At 46.3% G+C, this 24,517-nt stretch overlaps 4 protein-coding genes and 1 long non-coding RNA gene across 5 annotated transcripts; all 5 read right to left on the reverse strand.

The window, feature by feature from the left end:
• Window positions 1-30: 30 nt before the first annotated feature.
• sh3bp5la (SH3-binding domain protein 5-like, a) lies at window positions 31-2,949 on the reverse strand. Its single transcript, XM_068760382.1, has 6 exons — window positions 2,625-2,949; window positions 2,312-2,374; window positions 1,790-1,918; window positions 1,212-1,376; window positions 828-1,001; window positions 31-744 (listed from the first exon to the last, which is right to left on the reverse strand). Exons 1-6 carry the CDS (start codon window positions 2,838-2,840, stop codon window positions 220-222), a joined length of 1,272 nt encoding a protein of 423 aa, XP_068616483.1. The 5' UTR covers window positions 2,841-2,949; the 3' UTR covers window positions 31-219.
• A 1,227-nt stretch (window positions 2,950-4,176) lies between these two features.
• On the reverse strand, window positions 4,177-7,058 carry mgat1a (alpha-1,3-mannosyl-glycoprotein 2-beta-N-acetylglucosaminyltransferase a). The gene is made up of 3 exons (XM_068760263.1): window positions 6,957-7,058; window positions 5,648-6,565; window positions 4,177-5,463 (listed from the first exon to the last, which is right to left on the reverse strand). Exons 2-3 carry the CDS (start codon window positions 6,278-6,280, stop codon window positions 4,765-4,767), a joined length of 1,332 nt encoding a protein of 443 aa, XP_068616364.1. The 5' UTR covers window positions 6,281-6,565; window positions 6,957-7,058; the 3' UTR covers window positions 4,177-4,764.
• Window positions 7,059-7,976: 918 nt separating this feature from the next.
• Window positions 7,977-9,563, reverse strand: LOC137917551 (uncharacterized). Its single transcript, XR_011106665.1, has 2 exons — window positions 8,752-9,563; window positions 7,977-8,661 (listed from the first exon to the last, which is right to left on the reverse strand). It is a non-coding gene; the product is annotated as an uncharacterized lncRNA (long non-coding RNA).
• A 1,291-nt stretch (window positions 9,564-10,854) lies between these two features.
• On the reverse strand, window positions 10,855-12,727 carry rnf183 (ring finger protein 183). The gene is made up of 2 exons (XM_068760480.1): window positions 12,620-12,727; window positions 10,855-11,932 (listed from the first exon to the last, which is right to left on the reverse strand). The coding sequence occupies exon 2, from the start codon at window positions 11,868-11,870 to the stop codon at window positions 10,887-10,889; it is 984 nt and encodes a 327-aa protein (XP_068616581.1). The 5' UTR covers window positions 11,871-11,932; window positions 12,620-12,727; the 3' UTR covers window positions 10,855-10,886.
• Window positions 12,728-13,829: 1,102 nt separating this feature from the next.
• dhx16 (DEAH (Asp-Glu-Ala-His) box polypeptide 16) lies at window positions 13,830-23,702 on the reverse strand. Its single transcript, XM_068760358.1, has 20 exons — window positions 23,505-23,702; window positions 23,168-23,400; window positions 22,170-22,341; window positions 22,013-22,069; window positions 21,446-21,700; window positions 21,091-21,324; window positions 20,729-20,920; window positions 20,418-20,528; window positions 20,172-20,287; window positions 19,820-20,030; window positions 19,595-19,693; window positions 19,192-19,344; window positions 17,955-18,095; window positions 17,630-17,792; window positions 17,410-17,528; window positions 16,376-16,443; window positions 15,938-16,100; window positions 15,699-15,860; window positions 14,667-14,840; window positions 13,830-14,403 (listed from the first exon to the last, which is right to left on the reverse strand). Exons 1-20 carry the CDS (start codon window positions 23,700-23,702, stop codon window positions 14,275-14,277), a joined length of 3,150 nt encoding a protein of 1,049 aa, XP_068616459.1. The 3' UTR covers window positions 13,830-14,274.
• Between the last annotated feature and the right edge of the window lie 815 nt (window positions 23,703-24,517).

Below are 24,517 nucleotides of genomic sequence, written 5' to 3' on the forward strand. Positions count from 1 at the left end.
AACAGGGCTTGTAATCCTGCACGGGGGGGGTAACATCAGTCAGTCATCCGTGTGCGTCGGTCTTCGTGCTTATTTACACCAGATACACACCTTCAACTTAAACGGGTGCCCCAAGCGTCGGTCGGCCCCCGCTGTACGGGTTACGGAGGTTTTACCTTCATTAAATACATATTCACGTTTGTAGCGTGGCTCCTCCCCCCTGCTCCGACGCCGCCGGCCTCACAGGCTGACGCTTCGGTGGTGCTGCTTGTGGAACTGCTGCTGGCGATCCTTCGCAGACGTCCTGTCGAACGCCACGCCCCTCTCCTTCTCCCCCTCGTCCCCGGTCACGCTGCCCACGTCGCTGAGGTCTCCGAGGTGCTCGACGGAGTCGTATTTCTCCAGGTCGGAGGCGATGGTCTGGAAGCTCAGGACCGAAAGGGAATCCGACTCCGCCCGCTCCCGCTCCCTCTCGTTCTCCTTCTCCTTGTGCTTCACCAGATCGATGGCCTCATCCGCTCGATTCGACGCCGCCGCGCCGCCGCTGCAGGCGCCGCCTCCCTCCCCTTCTCTGACGTCAGACTCGGCTCCGACCGGCGGGCTCCTCCCCCCGCAGACGGTGGTGCATCCTCCTTCCGCCCGGTCCCGCCCCCTCTGGGCATGGATCTGCTCGCTGATTTGTTCCAAGTTCCGTAGGGCGATGGAATAGCGGGTCTTCACTTTGGCTACTTGCTGTTCCAGCTGCAGCACTTTCGCCTTGCTCTCCTAAAGTCACACAGAGAACACGCCAAGCACAATTTACCAGAGTCACGTTGCGTTTGATCTTTCCTTGTGTGTGCCCACACTACCTCCAGTATGTGATTGAACTGCGCCTTGAGCTCAAAGTAGGGTTTGGATTTCACAATGACCCTTTTCAGGGTCTTCTGCAGCATCTGAACCCGAGCCTCGGCCTCCTGGCAGGCGTGAGTGACGCGCATGTGCTCCCTGTCGCTGCGGAGGCGCTCCTCCTCGGCCTCGTTCACCTGCGGAGACGCGCGCGGACGTTCGTCAGCAGCCCGGCGCACCGGTGAGAACAAGCAGTTACTGGATCTGAAACATGCCTGCAGCTCAAACTAAACGTTCTTTGGTTGAATTACAACAGGATTGAACAAAGAAACAGTTTGTGGAAAAAGCTCATTCCCCTCTAGGGCTAGTATCATCCGACACCACTGCAGGCTCCGCCCCTTTGTTACCTTGGCAGTAGCGTGGTTGAGCATCTCCTGCCAGGTCGGGTCCAGGGTGTTCTTCCCGTCAGCCATCAGGCCCTGCTCTGCTACGTAAACCATCTCCCTGGCAGCTGTGTGCATAGAAACCGCCCTTTCGAAGCTCAAAGCTGCCTTCTGCGTCTCCTGCTGCGCCTGCGAAGGGCGGATGACATTTTGAAAACGGGCAGAAGGAGCCCCACTCCGGAAAGGCCCATGCAAATAGATCTCTCCATAGTTTGTGATTGAAAGTTAAAAAATATTAAGTCCACCAGGCAAAAGACCGTATCTCATACATATTTAATTAATTCCATTCCCTGTTCGGGTGTAGGGGATTTGTAAATCTATCTGCACACCGACAACCACTGTGAACACCAGGAACACACCGAGCAGTAAGACGACACCGGCATCCGGACAAAATCTCCACCCGATCACTTCCGAGATTCTGTTTGAAAGATCTGATGTCGCTTTTTTCCTTTTTATTCTCTGAGCTACTTTCTGCAAGTCAACTTCAAGGATACTTCAGAATAGAATACAGATACACGCTGCACATTATTATTTGAGCGTACCTCTTTTGCAAGGCGACGAGCTTCATAGTACGGTCTTGCTTTATCTATGCAGCCACCAAGCTGGGAGCTCTGAGCGTTCAGCTTCCTGGCAGACTCAGTGAGGATCTTCCGGTATCCTGATCTGGCATCCTGGATGATTAATGAATGAAAATGATTTATCCATAATGGGCTTTATGGATCTGCTGCTGCAAGTCATCCATCAATTCACTCGTTGTCTGAAGTTTAATGACTTTAAATCCATCAGCCCTAGAAATATGGGAAATGGAAAGTAATAGAAACCTAGCTCTATTTAATTTGGACATTTAAATGTTCTTTACAAATCCCACTGGACTGTTCTCACACGTCTCTATAACAGAACAACCGCGTTTTCAATGTCTAAGCAGACTGATAAAATATTTAACAGGGATTGCCTCTCAGGCACAGGGTGGTTGTGCTCTTACAGCATTTCTCTTTTGTCTGTGTATTTTATAGCTACGTCTGTTTTATTTACCTTCAAGGCGGAGAAAATCTCTTTGTACTTACATCCAGCTGTAGTTCCAGTCGATTGATTTCTGCACTGGCTTCATTGAGATGCTCCAACTCCTCCTGTTGGGAAAAATAACTGTTTTAAGACCTTTGAAACGGCTGTTTTAAAAAGGAGAACATCTTCAGCCCGAGGGAAACTACTCGGTTGCATCACTTATAATAATCACAATCTATGCTGCCATTGATTAATGTAATGATAAAACCAAAGTGAAACACACCGAGTCTACAGTTAAATAACAAACTCCTTCAAATCCTGAAATCATTCTATCGCAAAGAAGGGCCGGTGACAGCACACAGACCCGATTCCTACCTGGATTCTGGGGTCCAGTTCCTCCTCGTAAGGACTACGTAGCTTTTGTTTGTCGCTTTCTTCTTCGCAGGTGTCCCTGCGTGTCCTTTCTAATGGGTTTCCATGACTTTCGGTAGATTTAACCTCCTCATCCCCACCGGGAGTAACCTCCCTCCAATCCCCCGCATCCGACTCCCCGGACCCGGCGGGGCTCTCTCGCAAATCGCCTGGCTCCATTCCAGGCCAGAGTTTTTGCTAGCAGCAGCGTTAGCAAGCTAAGGCTGCTACGTCAGTAGACTTAATTGCTCTGAAAGCCAGGCCCTGTTAACGGCAGCTGAGTTTTAGTCAACGGGGTTTCATTTCGAAGACACACCCAGCGGCGGCGAGCTCGATATTTGCCATATCAAATCACAACGACACACGAACCCACTGAAACTAGACACTAGCCTAGCCTAGCCTAGCACGCTAACAGGCTAACGCATTCGATTACAATTTAATGGCTGCTTCACAGAAATAGCTGTCATTAGGTTCAAAATGAAAGGAGGTCCATCACTGTGTTCCCCCATCACACATATTCTTTCCTCCATTTCTTATCGCTTCTCCATTAATTTAGCTAGGCTGGCTAGCTAACGGTTTCAGCCTCACATCATTATCACAAGTGAAGTAAAACAGCGATGACGTCACGTTTGGGCCTGGGCGGCCACCGTCGACACAGCCTCCTCCACTCCCGAAACAGAACACGAAATAAATTCCCGTCATGCAACCTGATTTATCTTTCTAGAAATGTAGCGTTACTTTAAATGATTATGCTGTTTAGTCAAATGTGACGCATTTAATAAATACCACAGTGTTTCTCGTGCACTCAAGGCCCAGGTGATAAAAATGTAAGCCTGGAATGTGATAGTGTTCAGAAAGACTGTAAGTTCTTATTCTGTCTGCTTAATAAACATTGTGATTTGCTGAAATCTGACTTATTTGTCTTGAGCAGTTTCTGGAATCAAGGAACACGCTGTCCGGGTATCTGAGGACCGGCGAGTTCTGGTCGGCTCAACCCCGACGGAATGCAGTTGGGTGATTGTGATGGCTCTGTTGAATTTTCTAGGGTTTCTTTCTGGAACCAAGCCTGGTGTTTTGGGGATCATTGCCCTTTTGGAATTACCAATAACACATCAGCTTTTCTCACAGATGACAAGATGCATTCATCTTGAATTTCCTGATACTGGACAGAACCCATCACACCCACTAGAGACACAGGCGAAGCAGGACCTGTGCGTCATGGAGACTGTCATGTTTCACTATGGGAAGGGTCTTCTTCATTCTCCCTCCTCCAGACGTAACACTGAACCATGAGCCTGAAAGGTTTTATTTCGTTGCTCCACAGAACAGCAGCGTACCTCAGTTCCCATAAATTCAGGCGTCAAAAGAAAATACATTGGAACCCTACCACTTCATGAATATTGATCATATTTTAATATACTTTGAGTTTGCAGTATTTATTTAAAGTTTGTGTTTTATTTTGTTTTTACAAAGTGAATCAAGCCACTCATCGTATATATTAGTTTGTATTATTTTATTCCCAAAAATATACAAACACATGTTATCGTTTGTCAAGAAACAAGCCCAGAACATTGGTGATAATTAAACATTAATATTTGACATTAGAACATAAGCAGGAAGGACTGTGGTTTATTGAAACACAACAAACACTAAGAATGAAATAACAAATATTGCATTAGGGACCAGTCACCATAAGCAGCACACCACAGGTTATGTTTTTCAGATATGCATGAGATATAAGCATTTCATTTTCAGTGGCCAGAAATTGAAAATAATGTAAACGAAAGTGGCAAACTATATAATTGCATTGAATTTTATGTGCACAATTATGATTATAGAAAAATATAGATCTGGTGAATAACGGCATTTCTGTCCAACAAGCCGCTTGGGCAGTAAATGTTTTGGAAGTAATGAAAAAACCTGAGAGGCATTGGCAAAAATCCCTAAACCAGAAGGAGGAACAATCGTTTCTGCCTTATCAAGGGGTAATAAACTCAAGAGTTAAGAGCACATATGACTAAATCCAAGAGAAAATGGTTTAAATGGTCTTTGGTCTGGAATGGTTTTCCCCCAGCTGACATTTACGAGAGACTCTTCTGGAGTATCAGTTCCAGGAGGTATCATACTGGGTCCATCCAGGGAGAGGAGCCAAGTAGATCCTCCGTCCTCTGGAGAAGAAACTAACAACCCCTCTGTACCCTGTCCTCGGGACTCCCGACTTCAAGTCGTCCATGATTCCCAAGTTCTTGGCCAACACTTTAAAACTGTCCTTACTTGAATAATGTAGGCGAAAGGGCCCGGGTCCTTTAAGCTGCCCCTGTTTAACGTCCTCGTACGTAACTACGGGCGCGCTGTAAACTTCCTTCTCAAGAGCTTCTTTGTACGTCTCCTCTTTCAAGTAACTAAGGTCTAACTTGGTGAAAGGCACAAATTCGGTGTTGAGTTTGATGTAGCGCAAGTACTTGTCAAAAAACTGACCCAGGCTCACGCCTTGCCGCCCAAAGGTCAAAGTTCGCGAGATCTCAGGACGTATGCAGGCGCGGTTACGACGCTGCTCCGGCTGACGCATCCAGTCGTCCCAGAACGAAGTGGGCCACTTGGGTTCCAGCTCCTCCCAAACCTCCTTGAGGAGCATCCAACCCAGGCCGGGAAAGAAGTCCGTCCGGTAGAGCAGGTTGGACTGGCCCGGATCCACGTAACCATCCCTGCCATTATCGTTCCATGCCGACACACACCACAGGTTGGGATCGGACTTCAGGAGAGGCAGCAAAGCTTGAAAGTACTCAAAGAAGTCTGGCGCCACCTACAGGAGGAGATAGTTATTTTCTTTAATACACGTGCCCAAGTCTGCAAGCGGATTTAACGGCTTTAATGATCCAACTTAAAATCTGTGAAATACTGAACAGTTTCTTTACTACTATGTCATCTGTCAAAGGCATTCTGAATTGTACCCGATACTCATGTAACTAAATAATGAAATGATTTACCTCCAGGTCATCCTCCACAATCACAACAGAGGAATGGGAAAAGGTCTTGAACACTTGGTTGAGGGCCCAGCGATAATGCCTGGAGATCTTGTAGTAACCCTGAAACTTCTTGTGCGGCGGCGGCACAGCGATGTCCGACAAGTCCGGCTGTTGCAGGTGAGTTACTTTATCACCGTAAGAGCGAATCGCCGCAGCCGTGTCAGCATGTCCGCAGTCCTGGCTCACTACGATGGGGTAAAGCTCCGCCGAGGGACGGTACTGCAGGAGTTTGTCCAAGCAGCGCGTCACGCTGACCCTGTTGCAAGCGATTACCAAGACGGGAATGACGGGCTGACGTGGGACGGTGACCTTTGGCCCGTCTCTTTTGGACGAGTCCCACAGCGACTGGTGATTCTGGATTTGCAGCAGGATGTTTTTCTGCCTTTTAAGCTCTGCCTCAAAGGTATCTGCCATGTGGAGCACGTCCCCTACCATATCGTTAGTAGGTCTTTCAGCCACTTCCCTCTCATTCCGGCCAGGCTTGCCCAACTGGCCGGGCGGGGGTCTGCCCCAAAGCAGACGCACCAGTATGGCATTCCAAGTGATAAACAGGAGCGTACCACAGAGAATCAGAGACCCTCGCTTACGGAGCATGGCCCAGAATCTGAAGAGGAGGGAGGCGGGTTTAGGAGGACAGGGGCCGGACAGAAAGACGCTTCCTGGTTACAGACAATAGGAATGGGGGTATGGGGAAGAGCAGGCCGGGTTTGATCACAAGCGCATGATCAGAGATCTGGAGCCGCCCCCCCTCCGGTGGCTTAGTGGGAAGTTTCTCAAGTTGGCAGCGTCGATCGAGGTGAAGCTCACTGAAATGCAGCGACGGAAAGGCCACATCACGTCGACTCTGGCAGGTCTTCAGCTTTCAATATCCTCCTCCATCTGATATAAAAATAAAAAGAACACAATGTACTTTTTTAGAAAATATAGACTACAGAAAAAATGAAACTCAAAGAGGGAACAGCAAGCGGGGGACATATTTTAAAAAAAAATGTTTTTTAATGAAACAGGAAATCCGGGATACTCGTGCAAATGTGGATTCCTACGTTTCACATGAAGCGACGCGACGATTCCTCCATCTGCCCGATCGATCGTCTCCTCTAACCTGTGGCAGCGTCGTTAAATAACGCGATCGACGTGAGACGCGGGTAGAAAAACAACACTCGAGCAGACTTTTTCGACCTCGCTGTTTCCGCTGCAGCCAGCAGATGGACTATGTTCGAACCGCTGTTAACGCTGTCACCTCGGAGGGGGGTTGAAAATTAGCCCTTACCGTCACGGAACCGCCGCTTCTTCCTCCCCGCGGATAGTTCCCCACGGTGACAACCAGAATAATTAAACGACAGAAGACGCGGGTCCTCTTGTTAGTCCCCCCCCTCCTATTTGCACTACTTCAGGTTCCTTATTTTATCTCGTTTCTCGCTGCTGGGCTCCGAAGGGCGGAGGGGGGAAGGAAAAAAAAGTAACACGACGACTTCCTGGTTGCGGGCTAGACACCGGAAGTCCCGCCTTAAACTTCACAGCTCCCTGTTAAGCCACGTAACATGTCTCCTAACAAAAAAAAAAAAAAAGGTAGAAAGATTTGTGAGAGAATGACATGGGGGGGGGGGGGGGGGGGGCAGCCAAGCTGAGTCATGGTGGACAAACCCCGTGGGAGTGGGTTGAGTGGGTGACTGGTTGAAAATGGTCATTTATGTATTTTGGCAGCAGTTCTAAAAATCAGTTTTAACGAATTAATCACATTAATAAAAAAAAAAATTGGAAATCAACATGAACACAACTCAACATAACTGGCTTCGTCATTTCTATAATTCACCACTGAGATCAATGGTTTATTGTTTATGATTCCGAAACATATGTCCCCCATTGTTAAAGGGGAATGAAGCTGTAAAAAATAATAATATTACAATCTAAAGGGTATTCAGTTCAACAGCTGTCATCACATGCACGCCGTTTTTTTAGATATTAATGTAGTAATATTTGTTCTGGGATGCTGATGTTAATTAGTATCTATAGGCAACACGTGCACAGGCCTCAGGAACACTGTGCAAATGTTCATCTATATTCTATAATATGCATCCAGGTGTTCAGCAGCTCCTAAAGATGCTGATAGTGTCATCATTCATATATATAGTTTCTGTATCAGGCTGATTGGCTAATTAAATATGTTCTTGTTCTGATTGGACCATTCTTATTAAGATATATTTAGTACTGTGAAAGGCCCCTCAACAGTCTACTAAGACCAATACTAATAGAACTGTTAATACTACTAGATATAGTAAATACGACTGTATCTCATTGAGTAACTTTTAATGGTCAACATTTTGTCCTTTGTCATGTTCCAGCTTATGAAAATGGCATCAGTTTTATCATAACACTAATGAGAACAACGGGGAATACGCGTTTTGCAATTTTTGCCAAAACGTTGCACTTTTCCAAAAAAAAATAATTCCATAAAATTGAGGCTACTACTTTCTTTTACATTCAGCTAATGTTTTCAGCTCATTCATATTTTATCCTACTTTCTTTTTTTTTTTTTTACTTCTCCACAATTAAGAGAGGGATACATTTTCTGGCCTTATAGGCCATTTTTACTTAAACTCCATTGCGAATATAAATTTCATTCAACAGCATTGCTGTATATGCAAAGCCTTGCTTCAGAGCAAGCACAAAAATACAAAATAAACTGTTATTCTATTTATTATCTAGAAGGTGGCCCATATAGGAACAAGGCGTGGGGGAGATGCCTCACTTGAAAGTTTTGTGTATTTTTCCTAGCAAAAAAAAAAAAAAGCTCCAGGGTGAAGTCCGAGTCTGTTTTGTGAGTCCTAAGTAAACATGAAAATGTCAGGAAGGACAACGTTGTGTAATTTCTCCTGAGGCCTCGGGGTCTCAGGGTCTCAGACAGGTCTGTCCTCTGTGGTCCCTCCAGGACAGCTGGAGTTTAGGTCAGTGGGATTGTTGATGAGTCCATTTGCCTGTAAGAGAGGAATAATGGCCTTATATGAAGTAGCATATTTATATAGTGAAACATATAGAAAATGTCAAATGAAGTTTCTGAAGCTCACCTGCGCGGTGTCCTTTCTGGTTGCGTCATCACCCCGTTGACTTTGGAGAGGCCTCCCGCAGTTACGCACCACCTCCAGCTTCACGCACATGAATTCGGACACCAGACAAGTCAAAGTGAAACAGGTGCGTTTCACCTGAACTGGTCCCGTATCCCCCATCAAACGCCTGCGCCTTATGGACACTTTCAAAAGGCCAGTGGATAAATCACGCACGCCCTGAACAAAAACCATCTTACACGCACACGTTTTTTCCTCAATGATTTGATCTATCCGAGAAATCGGATCTGTTCCACGCAGATGATGACGCGCCGACGCATTTTGGGCACCGTGCGCGTCCCGGGAGGTTTGTGAAAGTTGTAAAAGACTTGATTTCTTAATTTCTCTGTAATCCCTTTCTCTGCCACCCACCCGGGGTGGTTTCCTCCCCACCAAAACGCGCTCCTCTTGCAGAAAAGCCTGATGTGGCCGGTCGCGCTCAGGTTGCGTGTCGCGCACCCCCCCGCCGGCCGGTCCGAGGCGGTTAACCGAGGCGGCGGGTCTCCTGCTCGGCGGATTACGAGCCCAAATATTCCCCCGACACCGGAGAACAGCAGACAAAGCCGAGGAGGACGGAGTGGAAGCCATCGTGGACAATAATATCCACGTTCCTGATGATCAACCTTTACGCAGCAGTCACAGTTCCCCTTCACTCATTGTGCGTAAACAGGGAGGTTGCATCGACTCCCCTTCTGTCCATGCTCCCAGTTATCTATAGAACTCCAGGGGGGGGGGGGGGGGGGTCCCCTCCCCTCTGATGGGGGGTGCCTTGAGAAATTAAATCCTGGTTGACAGGATCAGGAGAAAGTACAAGCCAAAGTATTTACTCTACAGAATATCACATAAACTGGAAATGCGCGAATGAAGCTCAACTTCTTACCTTTGAAAGGTAGATTAAATTCATTTTTACTAGAGCATGTTGATGGCTTGGCTGTTCTACCAGTCTCTGTGACCCAATATACACCCCCCCCCCCTCCTCCCTCCCTCTAGGTCTATTTTAATATTCCAGATCTGGATGGGCAGTCCATGCCTTAAAAAAAAAGGTTTGGGATTGGCCTGTTATTTTCCACAATATTGAGAAAACAAGCAGCCTGATCTTGCAATACTGGAAAACAAAAAAAAGCACCCGCACCTTGAGACCCGGTTCAGCCTGAAACTGCTGACCTGATTTGGCTCTCGAGCCTCTAAACAAAAGTGAACATAAAAAAAAAAAGAGAAAAATCTTAACAAATCCCTCAGACAGCGAAACAAGAAAATACTCCACGTTACAAACCATTCCATGTACGTCACATCCAAATATAAGAACATTTATTTGTCACCACACACCATTAATCCTGTTAGTACTAACTTCTTCTGAACGCAGGTGCAGCATGGACCTTTAGCGGGTGGAGGAAAGACAGGGTAAAAATGGACAAAGACTTCTGCCACGAAATGCAGCTGAGGCGTTCAGGTTCCAAACACGGTCTGTTTATTCCACCAGAGGGTCTCGGGTGTCCAGAGAAGCGTCTGGGTTTTTTTGGCGGGGGGATTAAGGCATACCTTCATGTATAATCAGACAGATTAAAAAACCTCAGCTTTAAAAACAAGCTGATCGCTTTTCACTGATCATAAAATAAAAATCAACATCAGTTTCAGGAAATAGAATAGTTGTTAATATATAATACATTCTTACAAGTGAAAGGAAAACTATTTACAATGAGTTTAGTCGATAAGGAATATTTGTAAGACCAAAAAGCCCTTTGTGGAAAGAATGCAATAAAAAAAAAAACAGGAAAGTCTCTTCATCGTGGAGTTCAGGCTTCTTCATCATGTTTAGCATTTCACAGTAACGGCTTCGGAAGAAGAACACAAAAGAAAAGCTGCGGGATCCTTCTGTTTTCATCGTGTGCAACTGTATTCCTTTAAACCTTCAACAGAAGCCGCGTCGCTTCTGAGTTGACCTCTGACCTCGAGTTTATTTGCTTGACTGCAGATGAAGCAACTTGGATGAGTCCTAGTGCTTCGTTTTATCTTCATACATCAGTGTGATACTGTGATACCCACCCCCCCCCCCCCATTCTACGTTCATTTGTAGGGCATAGGTCCACCCCTTCCACCCCTTAAGGCCTTGAACCTCCACTTGTTTGGTTCCCTGGAGGACGGGGCCCCTGGTTGAAGCCCACTCTCGGTACGATCACAAAGGCAAGGATCCCCACCAGTATGAGCACCACGGCGACGGCGATGATGGTCCCCACCACGGCGTAGTAGCACCGGTCCGAACGGAACAACCTGCGTATCTGACCCGTCACCCTATTCGGCGGTCTGCCCACATTCACTACTGTGGCCGGGGGGGTTCCCTCCTCCATCGCAACTACAGGAGTCTCCGCCGTGGCCTGGTTCTCCTGGTTCTTTTTGGGCAAGGCGATGAAGGTAGGCTGGATCGGGACGTTGAGCTGAGGGTTCTTCAGGAGCAGTTTGCCCTTACTGCGCTGGAAACGGATGGACAGCACCCTTTGCATGCCTGCCGGGAGTTTGCCGATGATGTCCTGGTTGTTTCCCAGGCGGGGCAGGTCCTTCCCGTGGGGGAGGTTGGTCACCTCGCGGCATACGGGGCAAGTCAACGTCTTCAGCTCCGGAGAGGTCACGTTGATGCGGGCGAGGCACTCCAGGCAGAAGGTGTGCCCACACGCCAGCAGCTTCGGGGTCCTGAAGATGTTATCGTACGAGCAGAAGCACACGGCGCACTCGGTGTCCTCCACTTCATTCTCAGGGGGCCTCACGTTCTGCTGCTCGGACTCTCTCTCTCTCCTGTCTCTTCTCCGGGCCTCCTCGCTCCTCCCCCGCTTCCTCCTCTCTCCCTCACGGTGTCTCTCTGTCTCTCTCCTCCTGCCTCTCTCCGCCCTACCGGAGTCAATGCTCCTCGCTCTCCTCACTCTTGCAGGTTTCTTGCCCCGGTCGGCCTTGCTGTTGCTTTGTGCCGTGTCGAGTTGGGGTTTGACGTTGGCGGGCGGCCTGTCCTGGTGGCTGTGGCTGTGGCCGTGGCCGTGGCCGTGGCCGTGGCCGTGGCTCCCCTCGGGCCTGTGTCTCTCCCTGTCATCGCTCATGCTGGCGGGATGATGCCAGCGGCGGAGTGCCAGGTGGAAGCGGGATGACACTGGGACACGGTCTGTGGAAAAGCAGACATTGAGTAAAATCCCCTGGTTCCCAGAAACAGCGAGGCAGGAAATGGACCGCAGGAATTTACCTGTAGTCATCGTTGCTGTTTCATGATGATGAAGCAATAATGCCTAATCTTTTGTTATCTGACTTCCTCATTGGATTTTAATGCCATCTGAAGAGCTACTCTATTTATTAAACATGAACTACGTGCCGCACTATATTTGTTTAATAGGCTTTCCTGCACTGGAATTCTCAGCAAACACGTCTGAATGAGGGGAACCGAGGTAGAAGTGCACCGAGTAGTTCATTATGGAACGGGATATATTCAATGATTCCATAGCCTTTGGTTAAAACCTGTAAAGTCAGATCAAACCAGAGGTGTGTAAAGTGGCTCTTTTGTCGTGAAAACATAGCAAACATTCCATCGTGCACGTCCATTGCACCATTCAGTCAGCCATTAACGCGCAGCTTCTAACATGGACAACGTAACATTCTGTCAGCCGCTGAACTTCTAAATGCAGCAAAAAGGTAACTGACAGTTCCCAAACGTTGACATTTTAAAGATTCAAAAATCCTTTGAAAGACGACAACTTAAAACATTTTTGCCAGGCAAGAGCAGAAGAGGAGATCTTTCTTGAGAGAGAAAGGTAAACAACCTGAGAGTGTGTACACACACACACACACACACACTCACCTGCTCAGGTAAATGAATGTCAGGATCACGTTATCGCCAAACTTCATTACAAAAAAACAACAAAGTTTGGAATTATCTCGCTCCGTCTGCAGGCACTGTTCTCTCCAGACAGTATACTCCTTATAGCTTATTTCCTAATTGGAGCGCAGCACTGCCTCCTGAATCTTCCTCCTCCTCCTCCTCCTCACGCCTTCTCTGTTCAACTTCAAGTCAGACCAGTCGGACCAGCTGCGGTGAGCTTGTGTCGATAATTCTGTCTATTTACTGCGAGACAACAACCTCATTGTCATCACACAGGCCGGTTATTACAAACGAATTGCCCCAAGGTTTAAATGCCCTTCGTTTAATCAGCATAAACAAATCTATATGTTTGCGCCGTCTGAATGGGAGATTGTGCATTACAATAGAAGTCCCTGCTGGCAAATTCCACTGTTGTTATTGAAAAATACAAAAAGGTGCAGTTGTGTCAGGTGTCTCATACCTGTCATACGTTCTCTGGCCCTCATCACCTTGTGTTTAGAGCCAAAACAACATCTGCCTTTCCTTGACTCTTCTCTTTACACTCCCTGCTCACCTGAGCTGCTTGAATGTCTGATATCAGGATTATGTGAACACATCGGCCAGAACGGAGCGGAAATATTGTAAAAATCGCACAAGGATGAAACGCTCAAATTTCTCAATTTTATCTCGACGTGACTCACATGCAAGTTGCTTTTCCTATTTGGTCATTTGAGATAAGATTTCATTATCTTTTTTAACTCATTCAAGGCAAAATGAGCAAAAACCAGGGCACTCAGCAGCCGAGTTGGAAATGGCTGGCACTGAATGAGTTAATGAAACAGCTTTTGTTTGCTTTGTCTGGCAGCTCTACATGAAACAAAATGATGCACTAATCCTGATGCAACAAAGCCATTGTCAGCCTACGAAGGACGAGTATTTAAAAAAAGAAAATGGCTACGAGTTGAACATTAACACACAGGTGACAGTTCCAACTGCAAAACGGGCAAAAGCAGCATTTTTAGAAGACCAAACTCGTGCTGACTTTTAGCGTTGACTCCAAACTCGCCCAGTAGAACAGGTCCTGCAACATGACACGAGGAAGAGAATACCACATCTAAATATAACCTGTCGAGTTGATGCGAGGCGTCCTTGATGAAAAGATGAGCTCAATACTCGTCAACAAACGAAAGCGAGTCACATTAAACCTTTATTTCCGTAACAAAATCAGAATTAACAGTTTAAAAAGCCTCAGTTATTGTCCATTTGCACAGTTTTCTAGTGAGCCGCTGTCAGAAATGCAGAATTTCACAAAAGCTTGTGTTAAACGGGCAAGTGAACAAAAGCAAAAACAAACGATCAGGTTTTATTTTGCCACCCTGTGAGGCAGCCTGCAGCTGCTGAACGAAACCCAATCACGCTTCCTGATGTGGTCCTGCTGACACGACTGGTTTAGACCAAACCGGTCTGTCCCCTCCTGACTGAAATCTCGTAACTCCCCCCTCTCAGCTCTCCGAGTCCAGGCTTCTCTGTTCAGACACACTTGGTCCAGATTTTATTTTTTGCTGAATGTCGGCGCTGCGTGAGATCAGAGAAAAATGTCTTCTGGAGCTGCAGCTTTGATGCGACTGATCGCCCCCCCCCGGGATGGTCCCTCTTTAGCCGAGCTCCTCTTTTGTTTTGCCCTGCTTGCGGGGCATCTTCTTGCTGCTGCTGTCCTCCAGCTCTTTGCTCTTGTAGTAGTGAGGAGCAACTTCAAGCAGCCAGCCGCTGTCTATCTCAATCACCTGCGAGCCGCCGGAGGAGAAAGATTAATCGATCTCTTCTTTACCTGGATGACTGAAAAATCGATGCTAGTAGTTTAAATATTGCACAGTAACGCTTTCATGCTTCCTCATTAACCTGCTCTGTCCCCAAAAAAGAAGAAGTTTATCCTGTGGACTCGACATTATTTCTTTTTTTTTTAGCTTCCTCAGAGCATAATGATTGTTTTCCACATTAGCACGCTAGCTTCGCGAGGCTACCAACGCTGCAGGGACGGCAGGCAGACCTGTCTCATGAACTCCTTGGTGGTGAAGACGAGCTCGTGGTAGATGAGCCAGCGAGGCTGCTCCTCGAACAGCGAGCTGTTCGGGTGGACGTAGACCGTCTGCTGGTGCTTCACCGTCTTGTAGCCGCCTTTGCTCAGCCGCGCGGTGTGGTAGAAATAGCCTGCCGTCACTGCCTGGGAGACGAGAGAGAGGGATTACAGATGAGTGTGGAAGTCAGAAGATACCCTGAGGGAATGAAGAACAGAACCACGGCTGACCTTAAGATAAAAGGGAGAAAAAACAAGGTCAAAGAAATAGAATACTATAATAATTATGCTCTCTCCTGTACGTTGGCCATAATATAGATAAAAGGAGTGTGTAAATACTAAACTCTGTGAAAATACACTTGGAAATGTATTTGGAAATATCATTTCAGGCTTAAACTGAATTACTTTAATTCCTTTGATTTGCCAGCGCACCTTTCCTTTATCCTATTGGCTGTTGAGAAATCCCGCTGCTACTCATGAATGTGGCGCGTGTTGGAATCAGCAGGTGGGTAAGACTCACTCACCGTGGTTTCAATGCGGATTAAATAAACAGAAACCGTCTCAACGCAACTTTCAACCCTGCTTTTCCGATTTGTTTTCACAGATGCACAAAAACTGTTCACGCCTTTCTGTGATCTGGGTCAAAGGAGGATGGGTGTGTTCAACAACAAAAAAAATGCTCAAAGGGACAGCATGATACTGAAATGCAGCTGACAGACGCCATCCGCCTCGATATTTCCCCCCGTGTGTGCGTGCGAGGCCGTAGAACGGAGAGCCCGTCAGTTAAAACAAGAATTTCTGACACAAGAAAAGCAGTAATGTGGTGGAATGCTTATCTGAAGTGGTTAAGGTGTGTGAGCTGATATGAGAGGCCGATTCACACAGCTCCTGTTCAGGTTTCCTCTTATGTTTGTGAAGCACTTTTAAAATCTACATTGAGACGGGGGGGGTTCCTTCCTAAATAGTTGGCTAAATCTCCACGGCGACCTCCCCAGTTTCGCTGACCTTGCGAATTGGCAGGTTGTCTTCCGGAGAGCTGACCACCTCCACCTCGATACGGTCCATCAGGCCCTCCAGCTGGTCCCTGACGTCCCGGGCTCTCCTCATGGATCGGAACTGGATGAAGTTCTCGTAGCACCACTGCGTGGAGTAGCCGCTCTCCACCCACTGCAGGGGAAACGACGTCACGTGAATTCATTCCAGTCTGCTGAAGGAGGAGGGACGACCGGCCGGCGCGCTTGTACCTGGGTGTAAACGTTGAGCAGCACCAGGTGGTCGCCTCCCGGCACCACGAAGTTCATTCTGGCATTGTCGGCGTGAACCACTTTGTCTTTGGGCCGATAGAAAATGGAGTTGTTCACCGAGAGCATGGCCGCTATCGTCAACACTTCATTGGAACACTTGTATCTGGAAAGGGGTGGCAGAGGGGGGGGGGGGGGGGGTAATTGAAAAATAGTTCCTTGCTCAGATTTTAGAAGGCAGAACTTCCTTTCTTAGAAGACGAGCATGCCATCAGGTACTAATGAGCACACTAATCTACATTTTGCCGTTTCACCCGATTCATCTCTCTTTTCTACAACCTGGATTTGCAGATTGACCATCAAGCCTCGCGCGTCTCCCCATCCTGCTTGTTCCATCAAAAAATCTCCACACTTTCAGAGCATCAGGCGGGGGAAACTTACTGCTCGGAGGCCAGGATCATCTTGCTCAGCATGGGGTCCACCGGCAGCTCGGCCATCCTGCGGCCCAGCTGAACCCGACGGACACGAACGCAGAGTTAAATCAGTTAAAAACAATTTCATGCTTTGTTCAAAAACAACACGTACTTGGAGCTAGGCAGTTTACGCTCACTGTTTTTAAATGGAGTGGAGATACAGTGTTTTAAACTCCACACCGTCGCTCCTCTCCCGTATCAGCGTGTTCTATCGAGGAAGCCGCCAATACAAGTATGAAAATGCAAATATGCCAAATGTCAAGCGTGAAGATCGATACAGATTATACAGGCGAGGACAAAAAAAATGTTCCAGGACTGTCAAAGATCTTGTCTTCCATTTTTGTTAGGTTTGCACGCAACAGACAGACGGATAAATATATTTGAAATCTACCTACCTATCTGAATGTCTGATTGCCAGAACTTCATCAGCGGATGTTTTAACGATAAAAAAAAATCATTTTGAAGCCGACTGGAGAGCGAAAAAACGTTTCACAAAAATCCAACGGTTTTGGACTGAAGGTGTTTGAGAAAACAACACGCAAACACATGCAGTGTTTCCCGGACACATGTGTAATACATACATGTGGTACATAGTACACGCCGCACATGCAGTATTATTGTATGCTATACGTTCCCTGCAGATGCAAACGGTACACACAATGCAGTGTGTATTTTGGATGCTGTACATGCTGTACAGACGCATTGTATATAAAGTACATACAATCCTATCGCACACATTCAGCAGCACTCGTGCACCTGTGCACACGCTCGGCACACCACCCTCAAGGTGCTGCACACTGGAGAGGCAGCACCAGCGACATATGCTTCGTGCTATTGTGCATTTTCTTCAAGGAAATACAATTGTTCTAGTTATCGTAGTTATCTAAAGATCATTTTTTTAAACTGCATTTTTTGAAAGTCCGGGCTTTCTCAAATAGTATTAAACTCGGCTTCAACTGTTGTTGCCAGCTCAGTAAAGCCAAGCCCAACCAATGTTTGTACCTTTGTGAGCTCTCCCAGATGGTTGAGTGCTCCCAGAGCGTAGAGCTGCTCCAGCGCCAGGACCAGAGTCTCGTGGGGAGGCGGGTCCATGAAGTCAAAGTGAATGAGGTCATTGATGCCTGCATGAAAAAAGCACGACTTTATGGCGATCTGATCTCCTCCAGCTTGGTACGTATGAAATGAGATTGATATTTTCTAGCAGGCTTCCTCCTCCTCTCACCCAGACTCTTCAGCAGCAGGACTACATTTCCCAGGTTGGTCCTCTGAATCTCCGGCACCGTCGTTTCCTCCATCTCGTGCTTAAAGGCCCAGGCTGTGTAAAGCCTGAAGCACTTCCCAGCAGCCACTCTGCCTGCGCGTCCTGCTCTCTGATTGGCTGAGGCCTGACGGTGAATGAGCAAAGGTCGAGCGAGAGTTGTCATAATGTCGACAAGCCAGCGCGGAAAGTAGAAAATACTACAAACGTAGTTCTGAATAACAGTTTGCATTCACGTCTAGCTTGCCAGCCCGCGTGTGAAACAGTCAGAAAGACAACGAGCAGCTACCCGGGAACAAGGCGTGACAATCAGCGACTCCATGCCGGTGCGAGCGTTGTAACTCTTCTGTTTGCAGAAGCCTGGGTCAATGACGTAGATGATGCCGTCTATGGTCAGCGACGTTTCTGCTATATTGGTGGCCACAACCACCTGAGATCGACAGGGAGAGAGCGCCACACGATAAGATGAGTCGGCACTTCTGAAAGCAGGTGGAGGATTAAATCAGCTGTTACGCAACAAAGACGTGACGAAACATCGACAACTGGGGTTCGAACCGGGAACCTTCTACCTTCAAAACTCTTAAAACACCTGACAGAATTAGCAGATGGCTGAGCGCTGTTGTCTTCATTTATATGAACTAAACTATAAACGTGCCTTTTTCTTTTTTACAATTTCCCCAAATACAGTAATACCTTGACATACAAGTATAATTTGTTCCTGGGCCGAGCTCGTAACTCAAATTGCTCGTATGTTAAACCAATGTTTCCCATATAAAACTGAAAACAAGTTAATCCACTCTAAAAAACGTTGGAAAACACTCAAATCAACGCTAATAACAATGGAAAAAGCTATTTTAACTGCTATATAGATACACACACACAAACACAGAATGATATAATAAATGATATATAGTATTACTGCAATATAAAATGTGGTTTTATTCTATTAACTTCGAGACAGACGATAGCGCTAATGCCAGAGGAGGGAGGGAGACAGTTAGACGGAGACACTTTATTCCGTAATTGTACCTTTACACGTACTCTTACATAACCTTTGACATAATAGTTCTACCTTTGGAAGGCTTTGTGTTCATGATAACATCCTTCTGTGTTAAGATTGTACTGATTGTACTTATTGTCGATGCACTCCGCCCGTACTGCCGTGCCAAATCACCGACACCACAGTCACGTTGATCGATAATCGCCTGCTTCATCTCCGTCATCATCGTGCGTCTTTTATTCTCGCTGCCATCCTCACCACCCGCTTTCTTTGGACCCGCCACTTATAAGGAAAACCACATAAATAACGGAAACGCAACACGGGAGACGCGCAGGAGACGAGTACGGGGAGGTGAAGAGCGCAGCGCTCGGCCATTTAGCGCCAGCATCTGGAAGTTGCACGTATCCTCAAATTTACGCTCGTGTCTCAAAGCTACATTTTGCTCGTGTCTCGGGACGCTCGTACGTCGAAGCTTTTGGTCTGTCGAGGTATTATCGTATTCTGTATTCACAAGACATCACTTCACCTTTCGGGCTCCGGGGGGAGTAGGGTTAAAGATCTTCGCCTGCATGTCCGACGGCAGGTTAGCGTAGATGGGAAGCACCAGAAGCTCTGCTATTTTAGATCCAAGTCGCCTGCAGCGTTCCTGGAGCATCTCGCAACACGCTTCGATCTCCTCCTGCAAGACACACACACACACACACACACAGGTTGAGGGGTTCGAGTCAGCAAACACACAAAGACAAACACAGCATGAATACTCCTTCGCTGACATCACGGTAGTTAAAGGCAAACACATTGCATGGTGCATTAATCTGATAATAACCCCTGAAATCCACTATGCAGAAAATATACACGCAGAATACACACAATCTCCCATTTGAATTGTCGCCAAACTGTGAAAGCGCCATTCTTGTAGTAAACAACACCTGTCCAGTGAGGAAGACTAGAATATCTCCTTGAGGTTGGGTGACATGGATCTGTAGCACCGACACCACACAGGCTTCCAGGTAGTCTGCCTCTGGGGCCTAGATAAGACAAAAAACAGGAGGACATCAACGAACAGTCTGGTCTTTGGGGGGGGGGGGGGGCAGGGTAGTCCAGATTGATCCGAGTCCGAGAAACTTTATGATCCTCTACATTTCTGCACCTACTTTTGTGTAGAAGACGTCAACTGGAAACCTCCTGCCCGGGATTCTGAAGACCGGGCAGTCGTCAAAGAAGCAGGAGAAGCGCTTTGTGTCCAGCGTGGCGCTGGCGACCAGCACCTTCAGGGCTGGCCTGAACCTGGCGATGTCTTTAATGAGGCCGAAAAGGATGTCTGTGTGGAGCGTTCGCTCGTGAGCCTCGTCTATGATAACGACGCTTGAGGGAGAAGAAGAAAAAAATAAATAACATAAAGTACCACAGCAAATAAGAACATAAAGAACAAGATCTCACACCTGTGGATTAAATGCATGTAAACGTGCGTCTCCCTGTGGTGACCAGTCATCAGTCTTTGCGTACCTGTAGCTGGCCAGGTCAGGCTCGGTGAGGAACTCTCGGAGCAGCATGCCGTCCGTCATGTATTTGATCAACGTTCTCTCTGATGTGCAGTCCTCAAAACGAATGCTGTAGCCCACCTAGAGGAAGGGACAGGAGACGGTATAATCCATTCACGAGTGGATCTTAAATACCAGCTTTTTTTAACAAAATCAACTTGGTTCATGTTAATGTGTGTGTGTGTGTGGGGGGGGGGGGGGGGGGGGTCACCTCATTCCCAAGCTTGACGCTCATTTCTTGTGCCACTCTGGCTGCCACTGACATGGCTGCGACTCTGCGGGGTTGCGTGCATCCGATCTTCATGCCCCCCTTAGTGTAGCCCTGAGAGAAGAAGAAAATAATAATTTTATATTAATCACAATCCAAAATCTAACTCCTCAGCCTGAACTTATTTAATACTATATTAAATACAGTCCTTTGTGAGATAACTTTATATTCAGAGGAGCCTGAAAAACAGATCGTGGATGCATTCCAGAGCAATCTTTATCTAAAATATTTAAATGATTAGACGCTGCACTTGCATCTTCCTTGAGATACTGTGGGATCTGGGTGGTCTTCCCTGAGCCGGTCTCGCCCTCGATGACCAGAACTTGGTGCTCATGGATAGCGGCTAGCAAGTCCTCTCTGTAGGGGAAGATGGGCAGGCTGCGCCGGACCTCCTGCATGGACTGTTTATTCAGCTCGGCCTGGGACAGAGCTGGCGAATCCTGATCCTGAACATAATGAGGTAAGAAGAAAAGGACCCTTCAACTGCTACCCTTTGAACTGAATATATCATCAGCCGTGTATACGGAAGATTCAGGGTCTCATCAGGAAACGACATTCCCGTACTGACGCTAAATTGTTCTCCACACAGTAAAATCGGGAATTTGTAGAAATCCACCTTTTCCTTCCGGGTTCCCTTCATGGTAATGGCCGTGCTGACAAATTCGATCATCTCATCCTCCTCCAGAAGTAGCGTGTACTTCTCCTGCTCATGCTTCATCCCCTGCTCTCGCTCCTTCTTGGCTCCGAAGCTGAGGGAGGCCGTCTTCAGCCTCTCCTCCTCCCAGCGGCCTTGCTCGCCTCCCAGCTCCATGGGAGCTTCCTCCAGCTCCAGGTCCCTCTGGGGCACCTCCTGGTCAGTGTGGAGGAGGGAGAAAGATTAAACCTTCAGAAGGAGACTGTATTTGCACCGTAACTAATAAGTATTTGCATATAGTACAAGTATTTGTAGCAGTGACATCCATTCTTCCTACCTTGCTCCGCTTCTCTTCTGGCATGTAGTATCTGTTCTTTCTCTCCTCATGCTCCTTGGCTCCGGCCGTTTTGTAATCCTTAGCCAGGTCCCGAAGGGTGCGTTTATATTCCAACTCTTTTCTCTCTCTGTCAGTCAGCTCATCTGTAGGGAAAAGGTACTCATCGTCCTTGATCTCCGCTTCCAGGTCCTCCAGCTTCTCTTCCTCTCTCTTCTTTAGGTAATCCCAGCGTGAGCGCTTCCTCAACTCAGGCAACTAAAGAGAAAGAGAAGAGAGAAAGCATTTTAAGAAAGAAAAAAAAACCTATTGCACAATTATTAATCTGGTCTGTGATTTTTTATTTTAGTTTGCAAACAATGTCACGATGAGCAAAAAAACGAAGAATCAACTGGACTTGTTCAAGTTTGATTGAAGACGTTTCACCTCTCAGCCAAGAGGCTTCTTCAGTTCTTCGAAAACAACATTGTCTAACATCGAGGGGATTGTTATTAAATCCTAGTGTGAAAGTAGCAAAATATTCTACCAACAAACTTTGATTTTTTTTAGCACAAAACATGGCGCACCCACCATATTCCTGTGATCGTCTTCAGCCATTTTCAACCTCTTCTGAGCTTCCTCATAAGCCTGGAGAGAATAAAAGCAAAGCGTGGTGATGTCTTACCGCATGGCACATGAGTTTATTTTGTTAGATGACAGGATGTGTTGCAATCCCCTCGTCTCCCACCTTTTTGTCTGTCCTCTCTGTTATGTTGCGGGTCTTGTCCTTGTCTTTTTGCTTCACTCGCTCTGCAAACGCATCTCGTTCTTCAATGTCCAGCTGTCGCTCTCTCTCTTCCTTCTCCCACTCTTCCTCTTCTTCCTTGACAGCCGTGTGGCCACTTTTGCTTGAATCACCCCTGATATTAGCAAGAAAGAATGTTCAAATCTGAATACTGTACTCTGTTGCCTTTAGAAAATAGTATTTTACGACTACATCATTAAAAAAAGCTACTTTTCCTCTGCATAGATCAGTTTACTGTGAATTAAAATGTCTGTCTCAAAGTGACTTCAGCACACTTTGTAGTTTATAAATCCACAGATCACCAACTTAACTCATAATTGTAATAAGTTACGATATTCAATTGCTCTTTTGGGTTCTTTTTGTAGGTGTGACAATACGACCAGAATTGTTATACCATTGTAGGACAATAAACACCCGAAGGCCAACATGCTGAGGAAGAAATGTAGTTTTTGCTCTGAACAGGTTAAAGTCACTCTCTTTAGGGCTTATGGTACTCCGCTCTATGCTGCCCCCTTGTGGGTCAGGTACAAACAGGCCAGCCTACAGAAGTTGAAGGTGGCGTACAACGACTGCATGATACTCCTGAGGAAGCCGAGACGGTCCAGTGCCTGAGATGTTCTGTGGTGTCGGGGTTAACACCCTTAATGCTCAGCTGAGACACCTCACAGCTTTATATGTCATTTGAATGACATCATCAGGCTGCTGACTCAGCCCAGCCTAAGTGGTGTCATTGGTACATGATCTTATTATCGTACTACTGTGTCTATTCGTCTAAATGTTATGTGCTGCTTTTGATTGGACCATTATGTCTGTGATAAAGATTTGATTGATGGATTGATGCTTTATGAACAGAACAACACAATAACAAGTTATTACATTAAAAACTAAATCAAATAATGATTTGTTGAATGTTATAAAACAGAACCACATAAGCGGATTACCTCTTAAGTGCTTCGTCCTCGCTGGACGAATCGCTCTCTTTCTTCTGTCTGATGTGCTTTCTCTTGTTTCCTCTGTCCTTGCTTTTCTTCTTTTCTTTCGGCTGCTCGCTAACAGCATCACCATCGCTATCGCTGTCCTCTAGTAACGTGTATGTTTGATTCTTTCTGTCCATTTCAATGGCTTCTCTTTCCATTGCCCGGGAAGGTTTTTCAACAACCGGTTTCTTAGGAATCTATGATGAAAACAAATTATGTACAATATGAGGTGTTTAAAGTTCACATGGGTACTTTATTGCAAGTACACACAAGAAATGCTGATTGAATATGATTAATATACCTTCTCATACAGCTCTTCTGCAAAGGAAATTACACTCTGATCGATGTCAATCGTGCCAGTCTGTTCAAGACGAGCCACAAAGTCCTGAGAACTTGAAGCTTTGCGTGCAGTGCCAATCATGAACTGAGACACGTATCTGTCACTCAGACCAAGGATGTCATGGAGACGGTCATTCACCCACTGCTCTAGATTGGCCATGGTAACTATTGCAGGAGAAAAGAAAACATTGGAACATGGTAATCAAGGTATAAATTAAACTGTTTGCCACAACCAGAAAAGTATTTGTGCTCCTTGCATTACATGGGCACAAATACTTTTATGTATATAGGGTCCTCCATAAAATCAGCCCGCCCTATTATCAGAAATGACTGAGTACATTTAATGAAATTATTTAAGATGTAACTTCTTAAATAAGAAAGCAAAAAATGATCAAAACCTCTCAGTATATTGTACACAATGCGGTTCAAGGAAAAACAGGATAAATACATCAAGCTCAAATAATAAAACTATGTGCTAAAGCATAGTATACATAAAATACTGTATGTATACAATACGTTGCATGTCAGAATTACACTGTAATATGAATCTATTATATATTAAATACAAAAAAAGACTACTTTTTACTAGGACGTCTGATAAATCGTTCCTTGAGTTTGACCGCTGTTAGTTACACTTTGTGTTTCGCCAGTTCAGTTGCTAACTGCTGCGCGATTGTAAACTGGATGAAGAGCTGTTGAAGCTTCCCAAAGCTAAATATCTCAGAGCTACTTCACTTACCCCCTTAGTAAGATCCTCAAAACGTTGTTGTTATGTTGCAGGAGGCTATTTGCTAACCCCGCTAACTCCAGCTACAAATAAGTTGTTAGCTTTAATCGGAGCTCTTAAGTTCTCAGTAGGGGGCACTTAATCGATACGTCCATCGCTCCATAAACACGTACAAATATTTATCAGAGGCTTTATTTTTCAAAAAAAAAGAAAGAAACGACAGCACATAAATAACCAAATCAATACAT

This window comes from Brachionichthys hirsutus, chromosome 3 (assembly GCF_040956055.1).
Source record: "Brachionichthys hirsutus isolate HB-005 chromosome 3, CSIRO-AGI_Bhir_v1, whole genome shotgun sequence".
In the NCBI taxonomy this organism is placed as follows: Eukaryota; Metazoa; Chordata; class Actinopteri; order Lophiiformes; family Brachionichthyidae; genus Brachionichthys; species Brachionichthys hirsutus.

Bases quoted from the DNA above. Each gene is read 5' to 3' on its own strand.
- sh3bp5la (XM_068760382.1), bottom strand. From the start codon at position 2,840: ATGGAGCCAGGCGATTTGCGAGAGAGCCCCGCCGGGTCCGGGGAGTCG. The intron at 1,919-2,311 runs GTAAGTACAAAG...TTAATCATCCAG, and splicing joins GACTGGAACTACAGCTGGAT to GATGCCAGATCAGGATACCG. The intron at 745-827 runs GTAGTGTGGGCA...GTGTGACTTTAG, and splicing joins AGTTCAATCACATACTGGAG to GAGAGCAAGGCGAAAGTGCT.
- mgat1a (XM_068760263.1), bottom strand. From the start codon at position 6,280: ATGCTCCGTAAGCGAGGGTCTCTGATTCTCTGTGGTACGCTCCTGTTT. The intron at 5,464-5,647 runs GTAAATCATTTC...CTCCTCCTGTAG, and splicing joins TTGTGGAGGATGACCTGGAG to GTGGCGCCAGACTTCTTTGA.
- rnf183 (XM_068760480.1), bottom strand. From the start codon at position 11,870: ATGAGCGATGACAGGGAGAGACACAGGCCCGAGGGGAGCCACGGCCAC.
- dhx16 (XM_068760358.1), bottom strand. From the start codon at position 23,702: ATGGCCAATCTAGAGCAGTGGGTGAATGACCGTCTCCATGACATCCTT. The intron at 20,529-20,728 runs GCAAGTGCAGCG...TTCTTCTCTCAG, and splicing joins CACAGTATCTCAAGGAAGAT to GGCTACACTAAGGGGGGCAT. The intron at 14,841-15,698 runs GTCAGCGAAACT...CTCGTCTCCCAG, and splicing joins ACAACCTGCCAATTCGCAAG to GCAGTGACGGCAGGCTATTT.